Genomic DNA, 26,314 nt, shown 5'->3' with positions numbered 1-26,314 from the left:
AAAGCTGGTTATTCACTTTAAATACCTGTCTGCCAAAATGTTTACTTTGTTTTAATTGCTACTTAAAACTAATTTGTGACATCCTGCTTCAAACTTCAATGATTATTTCAGCAAGTTTCCACAAATAATATTATAGATATTCACTCTGCATATCAAAGTAAATTCTCATGCCTGGCGATTTTTTTTTTGGGTCCATGAAATATGAGCATCGCTAGCTAGGGCAGATTTTATTGCCCTTCCCCAATTGCCCAGAGGACAGTTCTGAATCAGCCATGTTGCTATGGGACTAGAGTCCCATGTAGGCCAGACCAAATAAGGATAGGCAGATTTCCTCCTTAAAAGGGTATTAGTGAACCACATGGTTTCTTTACAGCAACTGAGAGTCAGCACATGGTTGGCCATTTTTTGTTATTTTAGATTTGTTGCATTCAAATTTCACCAATTGCCATGGTGGTATTTCAACACTTGCTCGCAGCACATTAGCCTGGGGCTCTGGATTACGAGCCCCATGATATTACCACTGGCTCAACATCTCCCCAGTAGGTTTGTAGAATCCCAGTTGAAATTCGTGGAGTCACAGCATTTTATTCAGCTGAATGATTTCTGGATACTGTACCCATTATCGTTCTATGAGCTTCATTTTTAGCAAAATAGAAGTGGCCCAGTGAACCAGCATTCATGTGGAAGGTCCATGAAAAATGGGTCATTATTGCCACGAGAACAGTAAAGGTTGCATCAGCTTCACTTTTCAAACAAGTGGTTGCATCATACTTAGCTGAAGTGTGAAATGTGCTGAATGATTTTAAATTTGCTTATTTTGGGCTTCGTAGATGGTCTGATTTTGAATTTTACAATAAACCTGTTGTATTAAGTGAGTTAATAATCACTGCATGCCACTAAAGCTCTAAAGAGCCGAGTTCTGCTGAATTTAAATAGTAAATTAAAAATTATTAAATTGAAGTTTTTTGTGGTAATTAGTCCTCAAGTAATTATCTAAGCTCCTTGCCAATGATCACTTCCAATCTAAAAATCTCATACCATCCTTTTCAAATGCAGCAGAACCCTTCTATGTTCAAATCTTTCCACACTTCTGCTAAATGTTCTCGAGTCATTTAATTATATTTAATGATTGACATTTTTATGAAATTCAGAATTCAGCTAATTTCAGTTTTGATAACAGACTATAGTTACACTTACAGTGCTATTTAAGGGATAGCTACATCACAGGACCGGAAATGAACAGTGTAGCTGAGGAAGTAAATGATTTACAGTGAGCTACTGATTGGAGCACAGCATCCAAATGCTACATGCATTGCCAGGGATACAGGATTTGCTCTACTATACAAGCTATAATGTTTTGGTCACTTGGATAAAAATTGTCAAATTGATAATTTAAGTTTGAATCATAAATTTTAGTTTTCTGGAACAATTGAAATGAAATGTTGGACAAAAATATAAAATGTAGAAACTTTTAAAAAGGAAGCTGCTTTAGTTTATCAGACTAGCAACAAGAATTTACTTTTTCTTGCACTGCCAGCTTCTCAAATGGACCTTGCTGTCCTCTAGCTATCACCAGTTGATTTGCTGGTTCCAAAGAAAAACATATCTGATGTGAACAAAGAATCTCAATGCACCTACTTGCTCCAATCATTTGTGTGGTTTTCCTCTGACTTCCCTGCCCTAATATTTGAAAAATTTCCTCACTGGTCAAAGTTATATATATGAAATAAATGGAAGAAATAAAAGTGTGCTACTGAATTTAATGTTAACTCTGCTGTTCAGATGCTATTATCTCGGTTGGCATCAGAGAAATCATTTCATTATTTGGAAATAGGTAGCTCTGCAATATCACGATTTGTTTTGTCACATAAATGAGCCAGTAGAACCAGTCAATAATAACTTAACAACAAGCTTTGGAAGGTAAAAAAGGTAAGTTATTCAATTAAATAATTGAATATAAAATGTTCCTTCTTAATCTAACTTTTAATGATGAGCATGTCATCAAATTTTATGTGCGTTAGACAGAGTAGCATTTATCAGAACTTGAGACTGTTGGTTTAACAAATTTTTGTGAAGTATTTTATGTCAAGTATGTTTGAATGTAATCAGATCTTAATTCTTCATTTAAGTAAGAATTAGTATAACATGTTGCAATATGTAGAAATTCTGATCCGAACAGAAAGTAAATCAGGATGTAATAATTACATGTTTAAGATTCCATGTTTTTAGTGATTTAGTCAAAACAAAGTTTATTCATGAAATTGCATTGTTTTGTATTTTTTTCATCAAATTTGTATTCTCATGTAATAATTACTTTATTGTGAAGACAAAAAAATCTCTGCTGGAACTGTGAGCATTAACTACCAGATTTCATTGAGATAGCAAAAGATAAATTGTGGCAATTTCACTTTAAAGAAGAAACTCATAAATCTTCACTTGCAAAAAAAAACAGGAATCTTAGTTTGTTTCATAGAGTTATGAGAGTTGCTAAAACTATGACCTCCACAAGGATAATGTCTCTGATTCCAGATCATTATATGCACAAAGAACATAAAGTCTTGAAAGACAGCATGGACAGTTTTCATTTTTACAAACCCTTGTCATTTCTCATTTCTCCCTCGTTTGTCCCAACAGAGCTATTACGATGGAAAACACACTTGTCATCTTGTCAACAGTGGCACCTGACACAGGAAGATACTATGTCCAGGCAGTAAATGACAAAAATGGAGAAAACAAAACCAGCCAGCCCATTACCTTAACTGTAGAAAGTAAGTGACAGAGTGAAATTAAGTTGTGAACAGTGAGTATTCATCAATAAGCTATATGATGAATTTAAAACATTTTGGAAACCAGCATAACAGCCCCACTAATCAAATGCAAAAGTCACATTATGCAATATAGAAGCTTATGTCAAGTACATGTCAAGAATGTTGCAATAAAACATCATCTCAGGCCAGAACTAATCAATATGCCAAGTAATGAATGAAACCTTAAAATAGAAAAGTCAAATGGGAAGTGACACTTTATGCAAGAATTCAAACTAAACAAGAAGTAAGAAGTTAAGTTAACAGGTTGTGCTCAAATTCATCATTAATCAACCTTACATTAATATCTATGGAATTGATCTGTTCATGCACAATATTATTTTGGTATGCAGAACCAAACAAAAACTTCTATTTACTGAATAGTGCATAAATATTCTACTGAGTGACAGTGGGCTTTTTAAGAGATGGTCTTTCATAATATAATCATCAAAGCCACCTCAATGGTCTCTTAAACCTTTTGGATGTATTGCACTAACATAAAAAACATGATTAGCTTTTCATTAATTCTCTGCAACCAGTATGATGTTAATGACCTGTCTGAAATTTGTAATACCCACATAGACTTTAAGTAGTTCCTATCCTTTTGCTTCAAACAAATGTATTCATTCAAATCCCAACTTAGAACTATCCTTTTAATAATCAGTGCTGTTTGTGATGTTTTACCAAAAAGCAATAAGTGCAATGAGGCAATTCAGAACACTAAGCTTCATTAATTAAAGTAGTCAACTCCCCACTAGCAAGTTATAGGTAAGGAAGAGAAATTTAGAAAACAGCCTAGCAATTATGGAGAATGAATAATCAGTTAATTCTGAGCCAACCAAGACTCTAAGTCTACAATTGGAATACGAGGCACTTATTGACAGACAGGAATGAGCAAGTACTCACTAAAACAATCTGTTTTCAGTTATTTGTGAATTAACACAGTTCCTTCTTTTGACAGATAGGGTTATATTATAGAAACCATTTTACTCACAATGCTTTTCACCAATAAACTAATTGCACTAATATTTATAGTTGGTTAAATTCAAACGAAATGTACTTCAAATTGATTAATCAGAAGAAAGTGAGGTACTTTCCCTGGTTACCACTACTGGCACTTTATGGTGTTTGCCAGCTCTAACAATATTGGCACAGGCCTAAGACAAAGCAAAGACAAAGCAGGGACCAATCAGTTGGTTAATGGTAGAGTACTCACATGGAATGAATAGCTACACATGAGGCATTGTTTTTGGATTGCATGGTAGCAATGAACACAAACATATTTGGTCAGGCATCATTATTAGGACCTTCGGGAGTTGATTTAAATACATCTGTTCTAACTAAAAGCTAAAGGAGAAGTTCCTTTCTGGATCCAGAGTGTGCCTGACAAAAAAGTAGAATGCATGGAGTTGGTGTAACACAAAGATTAACCCCATGAGAATGGTTACTTTTTTGAAAAGAGTGCATTGTGATCCTGAGTCGACAGTGTGGTGCACTTTCTCCTGTATTGTGTTTCTGTTTTGATCTCACAGTGGCAGTTCTGCATGTATGTGACATCTGTGGAAAGAAAATAATCCATTGGCTTTTCTGTAGTTTTATTTCCCAGGTTTAGTTTGCAGAAAATGGACATTCCCCTTTTAGAAGATCAAAAAAAATTTGAGAATTAGCATAAGAGAACGAAGTTTGATGAGAATGCATTCAATATGCTACTTTCTTTCATTTGTTTCTGTTATAGGATTTGTTTTAACTTGGACTGGATTGCAATGTGTCTTGGCTTTTCACTTTTTAGCAGGTCTTGCAGCAATGAAAGGTGCTTACACAGGCATGAAACCTAAGCGCAAAGGATATGGGCTAAGTTTGTATGAAGAATGTAAATATCATCATTCCATCCTGTCTCACACTGGAAAAGATGTGTGTGAAAATATCTTCTTCTACAGTTGTTACTGCTAATATCTCATTTTTACAAGAACCAAGATATGTGTCTATTGTTGTACCAAAACAGATGTATTACCCTTTTTTATTTAATCATTAATGAAAGACAACTCCACACTCGAGTAAATAGTGAGATAAGCAAGGAGAGATAAATTCCTTTTTGTTTCACATACTCATTTGTTTTTCTTGTCTTTTGATTTCAATGAAACTGACTTTGGAATCAATGGTTTGCATTGCAAATGAAATCCTGTGGAAATGAAAGTAGAGTGATCCAGGTTGTAATCAATACAACTATTTTATTAATGCAGCAGTGCTGCTATAATGTTGAATTTCAAATTGATTGCATATATGCAGCATTGCTTCGGCTTCTTAACCAGGCAGTTTGATTGCAGTTCAGTAGCTATGACATTTACTTTAGCCCTTGGCTTGCTAATCTCAAAGCACAAAATGAGGTGAAGAATTCCTGCCCATTCCTTGTACTTTTCACTAAGTTATGAATTTTAAAGAGCTCTGAGCTGGTCTCCAGATTTCAAATGATCCTGTCAGCTTCTTACAGAATTTAATTTGCAGTAAATCTCCTTTGACTGACAAAACAGTTCAGTATTTAAGGGTTGTTCAGACAAATCTGCGACAGCTTAAGTTCATCCCATCTAAAAATATCATTTGTTCTTTGTTGTTAAGTATTTAATAAGTGTGATGCACAGAAGAATTTATGTTCTCTCCAAATTGAGGAAAATGTTATCAAAACTCAACCAAGTATATGTCGATGTGGAAGCCAGTCCATGTTGACAGAACTCCAGAATGTTAGAAATTCGAAGGTAGCCTTCAATAAAAGATAACACATGTAGGTACAAGTGCATCAGGAAAAGTGCACACACAACTTCAACATTTGGATGCACCTCAAGTGTCTTTAACTGTAAGCTCAGAGGGGATGTTGCTCTTCAAGGAACAAGATTCATTTCTAACAGTGATCGCTTCTGTCTGAACAAAGTTCAGAGCTAACCTACCTCTGCCTTCTTTCCAAAGCAGCCTACAACCTTTGCTTCCTTCCTGCACCATCGTGCTGCTGCGTTTTCTCTTTTCCTTTTTGTGCCCAGCAAGATGCTGTTAGCTGTTAGCTTCACCAGTCCCACATCCCATTTCCAAAGGCTGATATTTGCTTATGCTGTCAATGCAACTATTAACTTCTATTTCTGCCACTTGTCTCTCTCTCTCTCTTTTCTTTACAGATGCTTCTTCTGGCTTCTCTCACTTAAATTGATGCTTCTTAAAATGTCAACTGTAGCTCAGTCATTATAATGTAGCCACTGAGTCAAGGCCTTGAAATCTGCTCAAAGAGCTGATTGCACATAACAAAGGCTGACACTTTAATGCAGTACTCAGAGCACTGCAGTGTTTGTGATGCCATTTTTCAGAAGGAACTGAAATAACTCCATGGAGGCAGGTATCCCATTACCAAGTCACCCTTTATTTACATGTGCATAGTATATGACTTGGAGATGCCGGTGTTGGACTGGGGTGTACAAAGTTAAAAATCACACAACACCAGGTTATAGTCCAACAGGTTAAATTGGAAGCACACTAGCTTTCGGAGCATCGCTCCTTCATCAGGAGATCACCTGATGAAGGAGCAACGCTCCGAAAGCTAGTGTGCTTCCAATTAAACCTATTGGACTATAACCTGGTGTTGTGTGATTTTTAACATAGTATATGACACTGACCCAGCGAGCTCAGAGCCAGTTTATGGAATGAACAGCACCCCTGACACTCTTGTTTTTTTAATGACATTCAGGTACTTTATCTTTCCCTCACATTCCCTCTTATTACCTGCCATCTGCCGAGGTTTCTCCCATTCACCTAATCTGTCCATATTCCGTCGCAGACTCTTAATATCATCCTTACTGAAATAATTTCACAGAGGCCAGTATTCCATCACCAAGCCACCTTTTATTTATACATAAAAGTCCTTGACACTGACTCAGCTCCCTCACAGCCAACACTCGGACAGACTGGAGGTCTGACACTCATTTTCTTTCTTTTTTTAAAACTTTCCCCCATACTACTGCCTAACAGCGGTAGTGCTTATTTTCCCCCAGCACCCGTGTTGCAGGTATTGGACACAGCAAAGAAAAACAAATATGTAAGTTCAGAAATTAGATTACTTACAGTGTGGAAACAGGCCCTTCGGCCCAACAAGTCCACACCGACCCTCCAAAGAGCAACCCACGCAGACACATTCCCCTACATTTATCCCTTCACCTAACACTATGGGCAATTTAGCATGGCCAATTCACCTAACCTGCACATTTTTGGACTATGGGAGGAAACCGGAGCAAACGAGGAAACCCACGCAGCCACGGGAAGAATTTGCAAACTCCACACAGACAGTTGCCTGAGGTGGGAATTGAATCTGGGTCTCTAGCACTGTGAGGCAGCAGTGCTAACCACTGTGCTACCATGCCGCCCCAAAGCCTTTATTTATATTCCACCACTAGGAAAAAAAAGAAACACCCAAGTGGCCAGCATCAAATAGTGCCCTTTTCAACAAAGGGCAATGCTGCATGATCAAAAAAGTGAAGGACACTTTTGTTTTTTTTCCTTTTTTTAAAAAAATTTACCCCCACACTATCGCCTAACTGCGAAACACTTTTGTTTATATGTCAATCATGATTCCCTGATTGGGGCTGTTAGTCTGGTCCAATCAGGGAACTCATATCCTACAAAGGTCCACTTGGCTGACCTCGTTCCAATCACTATAGGGACATTTAACAGACTACTCGCCCAAGTGGACATAAAAAAGCACAGGATTGCCTAAGAAGGGCAGTTGCACTTCAACGACCATCACTACTAAATAAATACGTGCAAATTATTTTTTGTCACCGCCTAAACAAAAAAAAAAGGAGATAATATGGTGCCCATTGTAGGAAATCTTATCACATTTTCATGTCACCATTCAATTAACCTGCTTTCTCTGTCACACTTGTTGGGCATCAATAAGCAACTCTTCACACAACATTTCCCAACATAAGTAACAATAAATTACCGGCAATAAATATAGAGTCATGTGTCCATTAACGTCATAATATTGTAATAAAATTTTAGTTTTCAGTTAAGAAGCAATTTCAGCTTTATTCAAGAGTTCATGATGTCAAAATACCTGTTAGGTTACTGTCTTATAACTTATTGCCAAACATCTTCCATCTCCCATAAAAGGAGGCTTTAACCTCTGTTGGATTTTTGGACGTGTGACTGATCAGGATAAGAGGATGGAAGTCAGAGAGTGATCTACCATTAGGGCACACCTTCATCTATGTAGGAATGTAAATTGGCAGATACTTGGATCCACATGATGTAGTCAGGAATATTGTATGCTACAGTGAGATCTGATGAAACGAGGAAAATAGATTTTTTATTACCCATTTTATTAAATAAATTTACCGTAAATTTAAAGGATAGCAAGTAAATGGTTTTCATGAAAACAAAAAGTAATTACCTTCACGTCAACAATTCATCCACTTTTTGAGAATCATTATTTGGTTGTAGAAACTGTAGCCTATGTATTTCCATAACTTTCCTTTCCAGTTCAGCTACAATATTAAATGTACTGTATAAAGCACATAAAATCAGATATTCATTTTGTGCAATTGTTACAATGAAAGTCCACTTTGAACATGATTGTATTAGAAAATCTGATTTTGCACTGGATGACAGACTTCAAATAAAGTTATAGCTCTGGTTGCTAAATATGTAATGGAAGTGGTAGGAGGAGAATTTATGAAGGAATTAAGTCAGGAAAAAAACCCTACAGTTTTTTTTTCTTCTTGATTAAGCCATCGTCAAGTATTTTACGGTTAAATGAAGTATTGACTCCAACGTGAAACAAGTTCATCTTCTTCAATTTGACACAGTTAACCTTTTGGTTTCTGTGTGATGATTTTGGCACCTACTCTGCAGAAAGCAATTATATGTCTGTTCCTCTCTCCTGCTGTCTCCTGGCATCTGATTTATTTTGCACATAGAGATAAAATAGAAACTTGAGACTCATTAGCCTGGGTGCTCTTCTCAATCTCTCCTTGTTAACGGCCAAACAAAAGAGAGAACTGGAAGGGCCAATGTCAGAAAGCCGAGGGTAGAAGACTCTGCACTTCAGGTAGCTGGGAGAGGACAGAAAGCAGCCTCAGGAAACCCAGTTGAGTAATGTGAGCTGCCTGCATTCACTAATCTGGAACAGCAAGTCTCCTTCCCGAGAGGGGAAGAGAAAGCAGGGGAAATTAGGGAAATTAATGTTTTGATTGATTTAAAAGGGGTTCCTTATTCAGTCCTTGTTCTAACTGGTTCACAAATTTTAATCCATCTAATAGACAAGAATTACATGGGATACCAGAGAATATTCAGTTAAAGAATAACATCCAGAATATAGAAAGTAGCTGTGAACTTCTCAATAGAAACTGAAATATACCTTGAGCATTTTTGATAAAGCACAAATAGCAATTATTTAAGTAATTATAAAGATATAAGTAACACCATAATATAATGCCATCAATTTTGGTATCACTTATTAGAGTAGTGCACTGGAAACACTTTCCCGCTATTTGCAAAGTCATCACAAAACGTCAAAGATTTTATCAAAATGTACAAAATTCCACAATTTGCCTGTCTTTTTAAGCCAGGTTGACAGCAACACCCACCAGATTTCTGTAGTTAGCAAGGATTCATTACAGTCAAAATATGTGGCTCGGGAAAAGCACAGCGATTCAGGCAGCATCCAAGGAGCGGGAAAGTTGGTGTTTCAGTCATAAACTCTTCATCAGGGACATTCATGGTGAAGACCTTATGCTCGAAACGTTGACTCTCCTGTTCCTCAGATGTTGCCTGACCAGCTGTGCTTTTCCAGTACCACACCTTTTTTGGCTCTAATCTCCTGCATCTGCAGACCTCATTTTCTCTAAAGATTTACTTCTTCACAGAAGGCACACAGTCAACTGGTACATTAACAAAGTTTATTTTGTTATTGGTTAAATGTCACAGCATACAGAAACTGGTGAGGGCAAGTAAACTGGCTTTCTGAAGACAATAGAAAGTTTTGCAGCAGAGAGGGGCATACTTCTTTCACTTCCATGGGTTGGAAGGTTTTTGCCAGCATCATTTACAACTAAAAGCTGTTCAGTGATCCAGGAGCCAATTGGATAGTTGATGTAGCCTGACCATCCTTGTCATCCACAACTGGTCACATTCCACAAATCAATCAGCTATCCGTTGCTAGCCAAACCTCACTTTTGTACATAGCTCTGCATCTACAAGTGACCTCCCCCATTACTTGAACAAAGCAGCACTTTAAACACGACTTACAGTGAGTTTCAGTAACTTGCTTTTGGAAAGTGCAGTAATTCTTTCCACAATCATTGGTTTTAAAACAGCCCTTTACCAATTTCAGCCCACAGACAAAAAAAATACAGAAAATTAAACAGATACAGTCTTTACGACTCACATCCATGATTTTACACCAACTGGATTTTGGGCTTTGCCAGGCCACCTCCCAAAGGCAAAACGGAAACTGCTGCAGATCCTGTGACTATGGATCAAAATCTGAAATTGTCAGAAATATTCAGCATTATGGAAATGGAGTAACTTTAACATTTCCAGATAATGACATTTCATCAGAATAGTTCCTTGGAAAGATGGAGTGAAGAGTAATTTCATTCATCTCAGCACACAGCTAAAAAAAGACAGCATAGATAATAGACGGAGGATTTACCCAGCGAGTAAAGAAGAGGGCAGAAAGCTATTTTTATTTTTATAAAAACGGCATAATTGTGAATTACTACACACCAGCAGTGGCAATAATAAATTGTCAGATCTTGCTTAAAAGTTAATGGTTTCATGTTTAGGCCTGGAGCTTTCACATGATTGCACCTGTTCTGAACACACTTTCCACCCAATATCAACTTAATTAACACAAAGAAAATTGAATTTTAAACATAAATGGCATACAACACCCCAGTTTTCTGCACTATTTTGTTTTGAAAGCATCACATGAGATGCTTTCCAACTGGCCTAGGCCCCATGATGTGTTAATCACCAATGGGAGTTTCCACTAATTAGATTAATTTGCAGGCCTTTAAGGAGGCTCTAAATATTCAGCTGAACCTTATGGGTCCAAGGTTAATAGCTATGCTTTGAAGAATTTTAAATGCTTAATTTAGCAAGGAATTTCCTGCAATCTAACAAGGTAGTAGCAGATAGTGTTTAAAAATGAACCAATAAGTTAAAAAAACAATATAATAAAAAATACTTGATAGCACTTCAGCCTAAATTCGTGGTAAAGTATTTTGTTTTAAGTAGCTTATTCATTCAGACATAACTGGATGTGTCATACTCCAGGATTAAGTTTAATTAGGAGAAAGCTGAAACCTATTACATTTTTTGCAAAATAGTTTTTTCACTTTCTGAAAAGTGCTCAGATTTTGTCAAAAATTACCTCAAAGAAAAGCAACCAGGAACTGAACGTTACATTTTGGAAAATGTGTCATTTTTGAAAAATTTCAGCGAGTGTTTCTCTCTGGCAAGCTTGGCAAGTTTTCTTGTGCTATCTTTCAAAACTCATTTCATTGACTACCTATCCCACCACCCCGGCGCTCTCTCTTCTGATGCTAGCCCAATTCTATCACTTGCTGAGGCCAAAAGAATATACTACTGCCTGGATTTAAAAGGCCATTGTGCATTTAGACAAGGTATTGACCAGACCAGCCCTGCATGATTCATATTTGCCCCTGACATGGCAGGGAAGGTGTTATAGTTAGACAGTGGGATGTGACAAAATACTGTATCAATTAAGTGATACTAATTAGCAAGTTTATTGATGTTTATATATTTACATATATATTAAACAGTGATGAATTAAGTGGTAAATTAATGAGATAAATATATGTACGTACATTAACTAATAGATACCTATATATAATAGTTAATAATCTACTTTGGATATATTAGAACCACATGCAAACCAGGGAGTGATGAAATTATTTGAGACATGAGTCTCATTGCCGCCTGCTAATGAACGACCCTACTTTATGATGGCTGGTCTGAAGAACTCAGGGTTCCTGGCACATTCGCAATGCCAGTCCAAGGTGAAGTCCCCTGAGTAGGCAAAGTCCCCAATATTAGTACTATTCTGATTCTAAGATGACATGCCATCTCATCATTCTGTGGCATTTATAGTATGTTCCTAGACATTCCATTATACAGAAAAAACACATCCAGGTGGCTCCATGTGATGGCCAAACAGGACAATTCTCACAACCATGTAATATCACCTGGTCATTTCTCAGTCAAAGTAAGCTACCTTCACATTCAGCCTGTTTCTCCTGTACAGGTACACAATCCTATATCTGAAACATTCGGAACCAGCTGGTTTTTGGAATTTTTCAAATTTCTGAAGAAGTGACAGTTTGACGGTAAAATTTAAAACTATTTTACCGAACAGTAGACTCACTGTGAATACTACAGGCTCTGAGACAGAATTAAGGCCTGCCAGTGCTGGGCCACACCCCACCCCACACACATCGCAACTGAGTGACACGCATCGAGTGGGTTCAGAGTTGGGTTAACCTTTTGCATGCCAAACAACCTTGTTAATGAGAAAAAAAAAAATCACAAAAACTCCTTTGGATTTCGGATAAAGGGTTGTCTACCTGTACTTTTCCACTTTATTCAATTGCTGGTTGTCAAGTCCAATTAACCCTCAACAATTAAGCCTTAATGATCTGTTTTCAAGATTTTATTTTTAATCCTACCATTACAAAGGGGGAACTGGTGCTCCTGTTTGTATACAAGGACCTGGAGTCCCTGGTGAATGCAGACAGGCAAAATCTACTTCCCACAGGACTGGCAATGGACGGTAGACCCTGCCAATCTGTTCAAAGGTTGCCACCTTGGTTAGGCCTGATCTATTTACATGGAGGTACATGCAGCAGTGTAGGACAAAGGTCAATAACTTTCTTCAGTCTGTCAGGGTAAGTATCACCATCTTCTTTCTCCTGTCTTACAATCGTTCTATGTCTGCCATTGCACCACCTCCAACCAAAGGTAGCCACTTGCAGTATTACATGCAAAATCTTCCCTCACTCATTCTTAACCACCCAATCTCCCCTCAGTACTAAACCTACATGGCCTCTACATTTCCTACTCATTGACATGATTCCTGACGAAGGTCTTATGCCTGAAACGACAATTCTCCTGCTCCTCGGATGCTGCCTGACTTGCTGTCTTTCCAGCACCACACCCCAGAGTCTGATGTCCAGCAGCTAGAGTCCTCACTTTAGCCTACTCACTCACATGGGACACCTCCCCCCCGCCACCACACCAGTAACAGCTGGTGCCAACTTTTTACTCCCTCAATCCTTCCCTATCTCTGAGCTCAGGATGAATTGTTATATTATTGGGCAGAAAAATCCAAAATGGTTGGTAAATTGCCCAACATTCAGCTTCTAACTCCCTACAAGGTGACAACCCTGGACTGATATTGGAAGCAGAGTGGTACCCAAACCATGGGTGGGTACCAGCACCCATTAGCTAAAGGGTGTCTCCCCTGTTGTGACTAAGCATTCCTCCCCTCCAACTTTGCAACAAAGCCATTTGTTTGGTACACATGCGGTGTGTCTATTCCGTCAGCTGGCAGGCATATAGTGCAGGTATAACAGTGATGTAACATAGTGATATACAGTGACATGTCCACTCTTTTGACTGATGACAGCTGACAACCAGTACAACCTATCCAGCTTTGTATTTGCGCTAAAAGGCAAGACATGGCAAGGCAGAGAAGCTGTGAACATCCAAGTAGGGGTGGCATGGTGGCTCAGTGGTTAGCACTGCTACCCCACAGTATCAGGGACCCGGGTTCGATTCCAGCCTTTGGTGACTGTGTGGAGTTTACACATTCTCCCTGTTTTTGCGTAGGTTTCCTCCAGGTGCTCCGATTTCCTCCCACAATCCAAAGATATGTAGGTCCGGTGAATTGGTCATGCTAAATTGTCCATAGTATTAGATGCATTAGTCAGGGGTAAATATAGGGTTTGGGAATGGGTCTGGATGGGTTACTCTTTGAGGGGTTGGTGTGGACCTGTTTGGCCAAAAGACCTGTTTTCATACTGTAAGGAATCTAGTCTAGATGCAAAAAATGAATGAACATCAGTACAGCGAGCCTGGAGATGCAACCTGGTCCAATTTGTGGTCAGGTTGCCTGTCCATGCACACAAAGTTCTCTTGCAGCGAGGTGCTGGTGAGCTCCACAATGCAGTTTTGAAGTGCAAGACCATACTGTAAGTGATTCAGAGATGTGTCACAGTGATGCAGAGAGGCTGGCATATGTCAGATACAGAATGAAAAATCAGTGATTCCCAAGGAGTGTCCATGACTTAGAAGGCTGGAGGAGATTACAGAGATAACTGGGAGTGAATCCATGGTTAGGAGTGCATTGGAAAAGTCAAGTCTAAAGGTCAAGTCTTCAACAGCAGATGAACTGAGGCACAGACAGAGGCATTGCTACAGCGGTTTTAACAATGGCACAGATTTGTAGAGCATCAGATATGACCCTAAGGTTGTAGTTTCATTTAGCCTCAGAGGTATGTATTTCTGCATCACATTACGGAGTTTGATGTTTTAGAAATATTTATCTTAGTCTTTTAATTATTCATTCTCTGTGTAATCACATTAAGGAATCACTTTTCCTGTTTACTTCAGTTTTAATTTGTTTTATACTTTTGAGCTGAGAATTAAATAGTGAACCTACTTCAAATACAACAGAGAAGGATAAAATGAAATGTAATGCTTGTATCTCAAAGTTATTAAACAGTTTGATAGCCTGAAAACAGAACATTGTTGAAACAGTTTGTGGTAGATATCATTGCAACTTAATTTCAAAAGACAATTGGAACCATGTGCGAAGCAGTGAAAGATATAGGACTATATAGAGACATCAACTTAATGGACAAAACACCACTTACCTCCATCTGGGCTGTAAACATCTATGGTTCTACGCTTCCAGAAGTGACTGGGAACATTTATGTTGATGCTAATGGTCTAATAATCAATTCTTGATGAATGACTGATTAACAGAATTGGTTAGTTTATTAAGAGTGTAAAATCAACTAGGAGAAAGTGAGGACTGCAGATGCTGGAGATTAGAATCTAGAATTTGGTGCTGGAAAAGCACAGGTCAGGCAGCATCTGAAGAGCAGGAGAATAGACGTTTCGGGCATAAGCCCTTCATCAGGTATCATCACCAAGCCTCATTCTTGATGAAGGGCTTATGCCCAAAACGTCAATTCTCCTGTTCCTAGGATGCTGCTTGACCTGCTGTGTTTTTTCAGCACCACATTCTCGACTTAAGAGTGTAAAACACAATATAAATTGTAAACGAGACATTATAACAAAATGACTGACTTCTGACTTGCAGCTTGCAAACCCACCACTGACTGATTGACGAGCAGACACACAACCTTGTATGCACACAGCTCAGGAAATCTTGAGAAGTGAAATCTCTTAAAGGCACTGTACACATACAACATCTCCAACTTTTCAAATGAAAGAATAGCCATTTCCAAAAACAAGTGAGGAGCCACTGATTTCTACAATCATCAGTTATATTTCCTGTCGTTCTGTTGTTTTGCTTTCATGGAAATCTTTATCTAATGCATTACCACAAAATTTTATCTGGATCCGTCATTGTACCTCTCAGTACCTCAGGTTCTTTCAATCTTACTTGTTGTATTTATTTTGTCCTTTAACATCTTCCAGCTCATTTTCAAGCTTTTGGATTTACATTCTGAACTCTAATTTCAGAAGGACTTTCCAAGGAGTTTGAAATACCCAAGCTGAGGAGTGGGCAAATGCAAGGCAGATGCAGTATAATATTGCTTATTGTGAGGCTACCCACTTTGATCATGTAAACAAGAAGGCATATTATTATCTGAATGGGTATAAATTGAGAGATGAGGATATGCAGTCAGACCTGGGTGTCCTCATATACCAGTCACTGAAGGTAAACATACTGGTGCAGCAGACAATGAAGACGGCAAATGGGATTAGATTAGATTCCCTACAGTGTGAAAACAGGCCCTTCGCCCCAACAAGTCCACACCGACCCTCCGAAGAACATCCCACCCAAACCCATTCCCCTACATTTACCCCTGACTAATGCACCTAACACTATGGGCAATTTAGCATGGCCAATTCACCTAACCTGCACATCTTTGGACTGTGGGAGGAAACCGGTGCACCCGGAGGAAACCCATGCAGACACGGGGAGAATGTGCAAACTCCACACAGACAGTTGCCCGAGGCAGGAATTGAACCTGTCTCCCTGGCACTGTGAGGCAGCAGTGCTAACCACTGAGCCACCATGCTGCCCCTTTTTTTGAAGATTTGTATGTTGGCCTTCATAGTGAGAGAATTCAAGAATAGGAGCAGGGATATCTTGCTACAGTTATAGAGGGCTTTGGTGAGACCTGGAATATTGTTTGCAGTTTTGGTCTTCTTATCTGAGGAAGGTTTTCTTGCTATTCATCGTGTGCCACAAAGTTTTAATAGACTCATTCTATTATGGCAGGACTGGCATTTGAGAAGAGGTCAAATCAGCTAAACTATATTCGCTGCAGTTAAGAAGAATGAGGGGAGATTTCCTAGAAAGCTATAAAGTTCTAACAGGACTGGACAGAGTAGATGCAAGAAAGTTGTTCCTGATTGTGGGATAGTCCAGAACCAGGGGTCACAGTCTGAGGATGAGGTAAACCATTTAGGACTGAGACAAGGAGAAATTTCTTTGCCCATAGAGTGGAGAGCCTGTGGAATTTGCCACCATAGAAAGTAGTTGAGGCTAAAACATTTTAAAAGGAGGTGGATATATCTCCAGTTACTAAAAGGATCAAAGGAAATGGAGGAAATATGAGTGTGTCTGTTGATTGAATGATCATAATGAATGACAGAACAGGCTGAATGGCCTCATCCTGTTCTGACTTTGTTTCTATATGTCTTAGGGCAAAAGTGATCAAAGGGTATGGGGAGAGAATGAGAACAGAGTCCTGAGTTAGATGATCAGCCATGATCATATTGAAGTGGAGTAGACTCAAAGGGCTGAATGGCCTACTTCTGTTACTATTTTCTGTTTTTATGTTTCCATGTTTTTAATCAAAGATTTGTTGTGGTTTTGTTCGCCGGGTTGGGAATTTGTGTTGCAGACGTTTCGTCCCCTGTCTAGGTGACATCCTCAGTGCTTGGGAGCCTCCTGTGAAGCGCTTCTGTGATCTTTTCTCTGGTATTTGCAGTGGTTTGAATCTGTCGCTTCCGGTTGTCAGTTCCAGCTGTCCGTTGCAGTGGTCGGTATATTGGGTCCAGGTCGATGTGCTTATTGATTGAATCTGTGAATGAGTGCCATGCCTCTAGGAATTCCCTGGCTGTTCTCTGTTTGGCTTGTCCTATAATAGTTGTGTTGTCCCAGTCAAATTCATGTTGCTTGTCATCTGCATGTGTGGCTACTAAGGATAGCTGGTCGTGTCGTTTCGTGGCTAGTTGGTGTTCGTGGATGTGGATCGTTAGCTGTCTTCCTGTTTGTCCTATGTAGTGTTTTGTGCAGCCCTTGCATGGGATTTTGTATACTACATTGGTTTTGCTTATTCTGGGTATCGGGTCCTTCGTTCTGGTGAGTTGTTGTCTGAGAGTGGCTGTTGGTTTGTGTGCTGTTATGAGTCCTAGTGGTCGCAGTAGTCTGTCTGTCAGTTCGGAAATGCTCTTGATGTATGGTAGTGTGGCTAGTCCTTTGGGTTGTGGCATGTCCTCGTTCTGTTGTCTTTCCCTTAGGCATCTGTTGATGAAATTGTGCGGGTATCAGTTTTTGGCGAATACATTGTATAGGTGTTCTTCTTCCTGTTTTTGCAGTTCTGGTGTACTGTAGTGTGTTGTGGCCCTTTTGAATAGTGTCTTGATGCAACTTCTTTTGTGTGTGTTGGGGTGGTTGCTTTCGTAGTTCAGGACTTGGTCTGTGTATGTGGCTTTCCTGTGTACCTTTGTGGTGAATTCTCCGTTAGGTGTTCTCTGTACGGTCACGCCTAGGAATGGGAGTTGGTTGTCCTTTTCTTCCTCTCTAGTGAATCGGATTCCTGTGAGTGTGGCGTTGATGATCCAGTGTGTGTTCTCTATTTCTGTGTTTTTAATGATTACAAAGGTGTCATTCACATATCTGACCCAGAGTTTGAGTTGAATTTGCGGTAAGACTGTCTGTTCTAATCTTTGCATTACCGCTTCTGCTATGAGTCCAGAGATGGGTGAGCCCATGGGTGTGCCGTTGATTTGTTCATATATTTGGTTGTTGAATGTGAAGTGTGTTGTGAAGCACAGGTCCAGTAGTTTGAGTATGCCGTCTTTGTTGATAGGACGTTGAACCTGTCGTCTGTTCTGTATGTCCAGCAGGTTGGCTATTGTTTCTCTGGCTAGGGTTTTATCGATAGAGGTGAACAGTGCCGTTACATCGAATGAGACCATGATTTCTTCCTTGTCTATGTGTGTATTTCTGATGATGTCCAAGAATTCCTGTGTTGATTGTATAGAGTGTCTGGATCCGCTGATCAGGTGTTCCAGTTTCTGCTGTAGTTCTTTAGCCAGTTTGTGTGATGGTGTACCTGGTAGTGATAATATGGGTCTGAGTGGAATGACGGTCATCCTTGACATAGCAGACGACATCCAAAAAGCGCAACTACTTGCAGATACCAACACCTACCAAAAGAGGGAGTTTGACCCCACCCCACAGCTCACCAATAGGATAAACAACACACTGAGGAACCTACAAAAAAAACGGACAGATAACCAGGTTTGACCTACAGAGAATGAAACCTGAAAGCAACAACACCCCCAGATTCTATGGACTACCTAAAGTGCACAAACCAGACATCCCAGTCAGACCCATAGTATCACTACCAGGGACCCCATCACACAAACTGGCGAAAGAACTACAGCAGAAACTGAAATACCTGATCAGCAGATCCAGACACTCAATACAGTCAACACAGGAATTCTTGGACATCATCAGAAATACACACAGACAAGGAAGAAACCATGGTCTCATTCGATGTAACGGCACTGTTCACCTCTATCGACAAAACCCTAGCCAGAGAAACAATAGCCAACCTGCTGGACATACAGAACAGACGACAGGACGTTGAACCTATCAACAAAGACGGCATACTCAAACTACTGGACCTGTGCCTCACAACATACTTCACATTCAACAACCAAATATATGAACAAATCAACGGCACACCCATGGGATCACCCATCTCTGGACTCATAGCAGAAGCGGTAATGCAAAGGTTAGAACAGTCTTACCGCAAATTCAACCCAAACTCTGGGTCAGATATGTGGATGACACCTTTGTAATCATTAAAAACACAGAAATAGAGAACACACACCGGATCAGCAACGCCACACTCACAGGGATCCGATTCACTAGAGAGGAAGAAAAGGACAACCAACTCCCATTCCAAGGCGTGATGGTACAGAGAACACCTAACGGAGAATTCACCACAAAGGTATACAGGAAAGCCACACACGCAGACCAAGTCCTGAACTACGAAAGCAACCACACCAACACACAAAAGAAGTTGCATCAAGACACTATTCAAAAGGGCCACAACACACTGCAGTACACCAGAACTGCAAAAACAGGAAGAAGAACACCTATACAATGTAAGAGAAAGACAACGGAATGAGGACATGCCACAACCCATAGGACTAGCCACACTACCATACATCAAGAGCATTTCTGCACTGACAGACAGACTACTGCGACCACTAGGACTCATAACAGCACACAAACCAACAGCCACTCTCAGACAACAACTCACCAGAACGAAGGACCCGATACCCAGAATGAGCAAAATCAACGTAGTGTACAAAATCCCATGCAAGGACTGCACAAAACACTACATAGGACAAACAGGAAGACAGCTAACGATCTGCATCCATGAACACCAACTAGCCATGAAACGACACGACCAGCTATCCTTAGTAGCCACACACGCAGATGACAAGCAACATGAATTTGACTGGGACAACACAACTATTATAGCACAAGCCAAACAGAGAACAGCCAGGGAATTCCTAGAGGCATGGCACTCATGCGCAGATTCAATCAATAAGCACATCGATCTGGACCCAATATACTGGCCACTGCAACGGACAGCTGGAACTGACAACCGGAAGCGACAGATTCAAACCACTACAAATGCTGGAGGAAAGATCACAGGAGCGCTTCACAGGAGGCTCCCAAGCACTGAGGATGTCACCTAGACAGGGGACGAAACGTCTGCAACACAAATTCCCAGCTCGGCAAACAGAACCACAACAACGAGCACCCGATCTACAAATCTTCTCACAAACTATAATCAAAGATTTAGCTATGGCCCAGTTTTATTTTTCCATAGCCTGTTCTAATATTATTCAGCTTCTCAAACTTTTTATTGGGTTTTCTTTAATGTCTGAATTTCCTGCTTTTTATTTCTTATCTCCTACTTAATTTCTTTAACTCGAGCATTCTTGTTTGCATTTACTTCTGAAAGGACTGAGTCATTGCCAGCTCTTCCATTATGTACATGGTTGATCTCCACCCATTTTTACAGATCAGTCATTTTCTACAACATCACTTTGAGCTCAGGCTTGTGTTTCTGTAACTGCTCCTGCAGAGCCTGATTAGAGTTCTGAAGTCGATAGCTGAAGAGATAGTGGAGCTTTTGGTAGTGATCTTTCTGGTATCACTGGAGTCAGGGAGGGCCCCAGAGAATGTAATCCACTATCTAAAAAGGGAGTAAGGCAAAAAGATGGGTAATTGTAGGCAGATTGGCTTGACCTCAGTCGTTGTTAAGATTTTGGAATCCATTGTGAAGGCTGAGATTTCGGAATACTTGAACATGCATCGTAAAATAGGGCAAAGTTAGCATGGTTTCATCAAGGAGAGGTCATGCCTGACAAATCTTCTTGCCATTCCCATCCAACTCTTAACTTCTCATTTCAATTTAGCCCCTGAGCCCCAGGGCTTAGTTATGTCAAACAGTGTTACACTGTGCCTCTCCCCTCACACCCCCATTGAAGCCAGGATAGTAGTGACAGTTGATGAAGGAGCAGTACACAAAAAGGCCAGGCAGGGCAGAGACACTGAGAGCATCCCACTAAGTGTAAAATAAACAAGCGCTAGAAGCCCCAAGATGCACCCTGTTCAGATGCTTGTGATGGGTGCCTCTCACTGCATGCTATACCACAGGGCAGCCACACTGTAAAGTATCAAGTGAGCTCTCCTAAGCAGTGCTGAGAAACTGGACTGTACTAATTCCCAATGTAAATATTCCAGCCATAAGTGAATAGTGACAGCTCACCAACATCTGCTCCAAGCCTCTATGTTGTCCAGTATTCCCCCAACATCTCAGTGCATGCTCTTTGGGCAGAAACCATCTGAACCCTCTGCCCATGGAGGTTGTCATTTGCTAAGTACCAGCCTGACCACATTATCAGGGCACCTCTCAGACTGACTTACAATCAGCTCACCACTTCATTTTCCTTACAGACTGGCAGGCAGAGTCACAACCTTACGTCCTCACAGTACATGGGGTCCTCAAAAGGAGAGCTGTCTTAAAGACAAGGAATATGTACAACCAGAACTGCTGAGACATAAAACAGCCCCTTTACAACTCCCATTGGCAGTTTGCATCTATGTAGCCTTTCAACACTAAAAGTTTAAAATTGTTTTATGAAGGCATTGTGAAAGAGAGAATAGAGAATGGACATCTTTGGTGGGATCATAGAATCCCTACAATGTGGAAGCCCGCCATTCAGCCCAGACTAAGCCTCCCAAACAGCATCCCACATAGACCCAGCCCCATCCCTGTAACCCCTGCATTTACCATGGCTAATCCACCTCGCCTGCTCATCTTTGAACTGTGGGAGGAAACTAGAGCATCTAGAGGAGACACTTGCAGATACAGAGAGAATGTGCAAATTCCACACAGTCACCTAGGGCTAGAGTTGAACCTTGGTGCCTGGTGCTGTGAGGCAGCAGTGTTAACTACTGAGCCACAGTGCCATCAATGGACATTAAAGAATTAAGTTTTAAGGAGTGTCTTAAGGAAAAGATGGGAGACTTTTGGAGGGATTCCAAACTAAAGGCCCTAAGTGGCTGAAGGAAAAGAACAGGAACTGTAGGAGGTCAGAGGAAAAGTAAGACCACTTGATGGCTAGATTAATGAAATGAAAGTAAGGGATCTTTCTGACAGAGAGTGAAGTCGGAAGCTAAGTTCTTGTTGGGTAGAATACAAAAGATACTCAGTGTGGTTTGCTTGTAATCTTTTCAGGGACTTTGAGTGAGATGCTGACTTTTAACATGGAGAAGGATCTCATGGCTTTCCAAAACTTAACTCGTCTGCCAAGTTGCACCAAAGTGATACTGCATGGGAACAGACCCTTCAGTCCAACCAGTTCACACTGACCATGTTCCCAAGCTAAACAACTAAACTAGTCCCACCAGCCCCTGCACTTGGTCCATATAACTCCAGTCCTTTGCTATTCATGAATTTATCCAAATGTCTTTTAAAGATTGTAACTGTATCTGCATCCGCTGCTTTCTCTGGCAGTTATTCCACTAAAAAAACAGTAGCTCCTCATGTCGGTCTTAAAATGTTTCTCCTCTCACCTTAAAAATATGCCCCAAGTTTTGAACTCTCCCACCCTAAAGAAAATACCCTAGTCGTTCACTTTATCTATACTCATGACTTTATAAACTTCAATAAATAGTTTTCGCTTGCTAGCATTTTTTAGTGACTTACATGGCTTCAAACTTTGGACACAACTAACATTTCAAAACTTTGGGAATCCGGATTTCTTTTCCCATCCTCCTACCACTTGGGATTCTACCAGCTTACACAGTTTCCACAGGTACTCAGAACTACCAGAAGTCCTTGACAAAAAAAAAACTTGTGTATTGTCTTGGCTCATTTTCCCACTCAAAGATACAGAACATTTTGCGGTTACCTGGAATCCTGTTTTAAGCTCATGTTGTCCTTTCCAATATTTCATAGAAGAGATTATATAGCTTTGCACAGGATAGAGCTCTGTACTCTGAACAGTTAACTTCCCCTGTTAGATTTTAATATTAGCTATTCAATTAGAGCATTTGAGAAGCCTTTGACATCTATTTTAATTTTGATTGGTTCTTTCTTATCATATTACTGTTGTAGGTCAATTTGTAGTGTTATTTGATGTAGAATTAGTATTCTTTTTCATGGTAAGCATTTGTACCTTCTCATTATTATAAATTGGTTTTATGTTCTGGACATAACTAGCTAGGAGTAGAATTCAGAACATTAATGGTGGCTTGGCTGCAGAACAACTTGAAAAAACACTAGCCAGTACGCAAAATCATTTGTCCTTCATTAATGACAATTCCGTCTACCACTGAAAGCTCATGTATTGACTCCCAATTAAAGAGAGTCAATATTCTGTCCTTCAAATTGTTTGTCTCCTTTCACCTACAAATCTGTTATTAACTTCAATTTAATTGCCTCCAGAGTTCATAGATACCTGATGAATTGACTGTCAAATTAAATCCTTAAATACATTTTTATTAAATACTTGTCAATTTACACTCAAGCTATTGAAAGCATAAATGAATCAGGGAAAATTAAGGACAGGCAATATTCACACCCTCAGTTAAATTTCAATTTCAGTTAAATTTCAAACTCACTTCAGTTTTCACCAGTTTTACAACCAAGTAACTGTAGCAAAAATGATTAAAGGTCAAATTCTGGCAGATCTGCTTAAGGTTAATTATAACAATTTTTGTGGGTCAAAGTCTTACCCATTTGTCGGCAATTCCCAGTTTAAAGCTGTCACAGAACATCCCTCTGTTATATTGTTAGCAAGGTGCAGCTACAGCTTTGCACAACAAATTATATTTATAGTGTAATGAAATGTCCAGAGGCAGGAGCATTATAAAAACAAAATATTACACCGGACATATTGGACTAGATGAGGCAGGTTTAAAAGGAGTGTCTTAAATGATGAAAGAGAGATCGAAAGGTGAACAGTGAGATTAGGGTTTCCAGCTTCCACAGAACCAGTAGGCCAGCTGGTACATTTTCTATGTTTCTACAAGGTAGTCGTGCTAAAACAAAAAACTGTCCATCTTCATGCTAACAACATTCCAACTGGATAAATAGAAGTGGGAGTAGAATTGCTCGTTTAGGCTTCAAAGACATTTGTACTACATTCTGATAATTTACCTCACTTAATATTTAAAAGTGATTTAATCTTTAACTAGAATGTGAGCATTGTATCAAGCAATGAACTTCATGATACCTGTCATTTTAAAATTAGTAGTGTTAATATCCCAGTAGAGATTGATAACTTACATTGAAGTGACCTACTTGACTTGGAGAAAAGACTGTTACTGCAAGAGGCAGTCAAAAAAAGGACTATTTTTGGTACAGAAATTAAACTTTGAAACTGAAAAAGAATTCTTCACTTCCCACATACTAAAGACACTCTTCACAACTTTACAGTGTACCATAAGCAGTCAGATTTCCAGAACTCAATTGAAAGTGATTCTTATCCCTCAATATTTCCCTTCTACCCCTCCCCCTCCCCCTTTTGTCAGCCTGGTAACTTTTTTAATCCTAGAACATTGCCTTCTCAGCATGAATATTTTTACTGGTGATTCTTCCTGTAGTGTAAGCTCAGCAAATCTTTCAGTGTCATTTCCAATCCTCCCAAAAATCAAGATCTCAATATACTGTCCTAAGTGGTGAACCATGAAAATGTTTGGCCTGTCTGCTCCCTCTCTCCCAAACCCCAGCATACTAACTTATCTGGGAGTTTCAAGGTGCTTTAGAAACCCTTGCCCTATTTCCATGGCAACAATAAATCACAAAAGACCTTAAATCTTGATAGAAATGCCAATAAGTTATTCTTTAGACACTAACTCCATTCCAATACATCAATTGGAATGGACAGTAAGAATGTATAACTGTTTATAACCTGACATTTTCAACAGCTTCCTAGAAAATTAGTTTAGTAATCTCCAATTTTATGTATACAAAAATGCTCCGAACACTTTCACTAGTTATGAGCATCTTGCACATTCATCCCAGTAGAACAATATGGGCCTTCCTTTAAGGTCCAACAGCCCTCTCACCCAGGCCTGTTTCAGACTGGCTTCAGAATAGTCAGATGATTTTCCCACCCCCATTAGCTTTACATTAAGTTAAAGGCATAGTCACAAACTATAGTAGCATTATTACCCTAATAACTGTAACATCCACAAAGTTTGACAGACATTTTTTTCCCCCTGTTAAGAATTGATGGAAGGATGAACCAGCTGACTTGTTTAAGTACATCACAAATGCTCCTTCCATAATTACAGAACCTGTATAACTTGAGCCAGAACCTCTGAATCAGAAGTAGGTACTACCTGCTAACCTATAGGGCCTCTCTGGTTATAATGAGGAAACAGGTGGGTGAAGCATCCAATCTGCACTTGGATATCCAGACAGATGAATAATTTAATCAATTGTCTTAACTATAAATATAATTGGAATCACAAGACTTCACCACTATCCTCCTTCTCCCAGACTCCTAGCATTTTCCATTCTGGTCTTCCTGCTCACAATTTCACCATTTTAGTTTTGTCCTTCCAATTATCTTTTTTTCCCAGCTGGGATCAATTCTGATACCGTTGAGGCTAATTAGCTGTCTTATATGATATGTATAATATAATTACTGTGATCCTTTGACACAGTTTATTTTTAATGCAGATAAATTGTAGCAAACTATATTTATTTCTTCAACCTTTTTAAAATATTTTGCCACCCCAAAACTTTGCATACTTGCAAACTAATTCTGTGGCTATTTATAATTTTTGTGAATGCATACAATATAAATCAAAACAGCTATTTAGCAAGATGTATTTTAGGAATGTGTTAAAAACACGTGAGAGTACCTTGGAAATTGAAAAAAAATAATCCTGTATACTGCAGATATAAATCTTCTGTTATGAACACAAATTATCCTTGGATACAACCTCTCATCAGCTGACAGGCAGGTACATTAGAGTCCATTTAACCTCATGATTACATTTATAACAAATTTACTTGCGAGCTGTCTCATCAAGGTCTGACCTAAACAGGATGAGACTGAAATACCAATCATTGATCAAAGGCAGATTGCCAGTTTCAGCGGGTCTCTGAATGATTGTCTTACAGGAAGTTAGGATAGCAAACGGATGACATTCGTGAAATTTTGTTGTTACTGCTACTGCCATCAACTGGTAATTTCTGCTGAGTGGTGTTGACTCCTGAAGTCAAAGGGAGCAAGTTTAACAAATTGTTAATGACAATAAAAGTAGCAGAAACTAATGTTACACATTGTCCATCAGCATTTGCATCTCCTCTCTCAAATTCTGTCTCTCACTACCCATAAAGCTTGCAAAATCTTTGAGTGTACATTGAAGATTATTGTGCTTGGAATACTTCAATACTGTCTAATTGACG

The 26,314-nt window shown here is 39.4% G+C and overlaps 1 protein-coding gene across 6 annotated transcripts in view; it reads left to right on the top strand.

Annotated features, from left to right (window-relative positions):
• The window catches only part of sdk2b (sidekick cell adhesion molecule 2b), a 1,001,963-nt gene that overhangs the window by 601,692 nt on the left and 373,957 nt on the right, over nucleotides 1-26,314 (top strand). For all 6 annotated transcript variants that reach the window (XM_088000610.1, XM_088000613.1, XM_088000611.1 and 3 more), the window contains exon 5: nucleotides 2,635-2,768. In XM_088000610.1, the coding sequence (XP_087856736.1) occupies nucleotides 2,635-2,768 (134 nt within the window). The remainder of the gene's footprint in view (nucleotides 1-2,634; nucleotides 2,769-26,314) is intronic.

This window comes from Chiloscyllium plagiosum, unplaced genomic scaffold (genome assembly GCF_037043375.1).
Source record: "Chiloscyllium plagiosum isolate Xiang-an unplaced genomic scaffold, Cpla_swu_hap1 HiC_scaffold_25, whole genome shotgun sequence".
In the NCBI taxonomy this organism is placed as follows: Eukaryota; Metazoa; Chordata; class Chondrichthyes; order Orectolobiformes; family Hemiscylliidae; genus Chiloscyllium; species Chiloscyllium plagiosum.
Note: the sequence above shows the minus strand (reverse complement) of the source record. Positions and strands in the feature narration are given on the sequence as shown.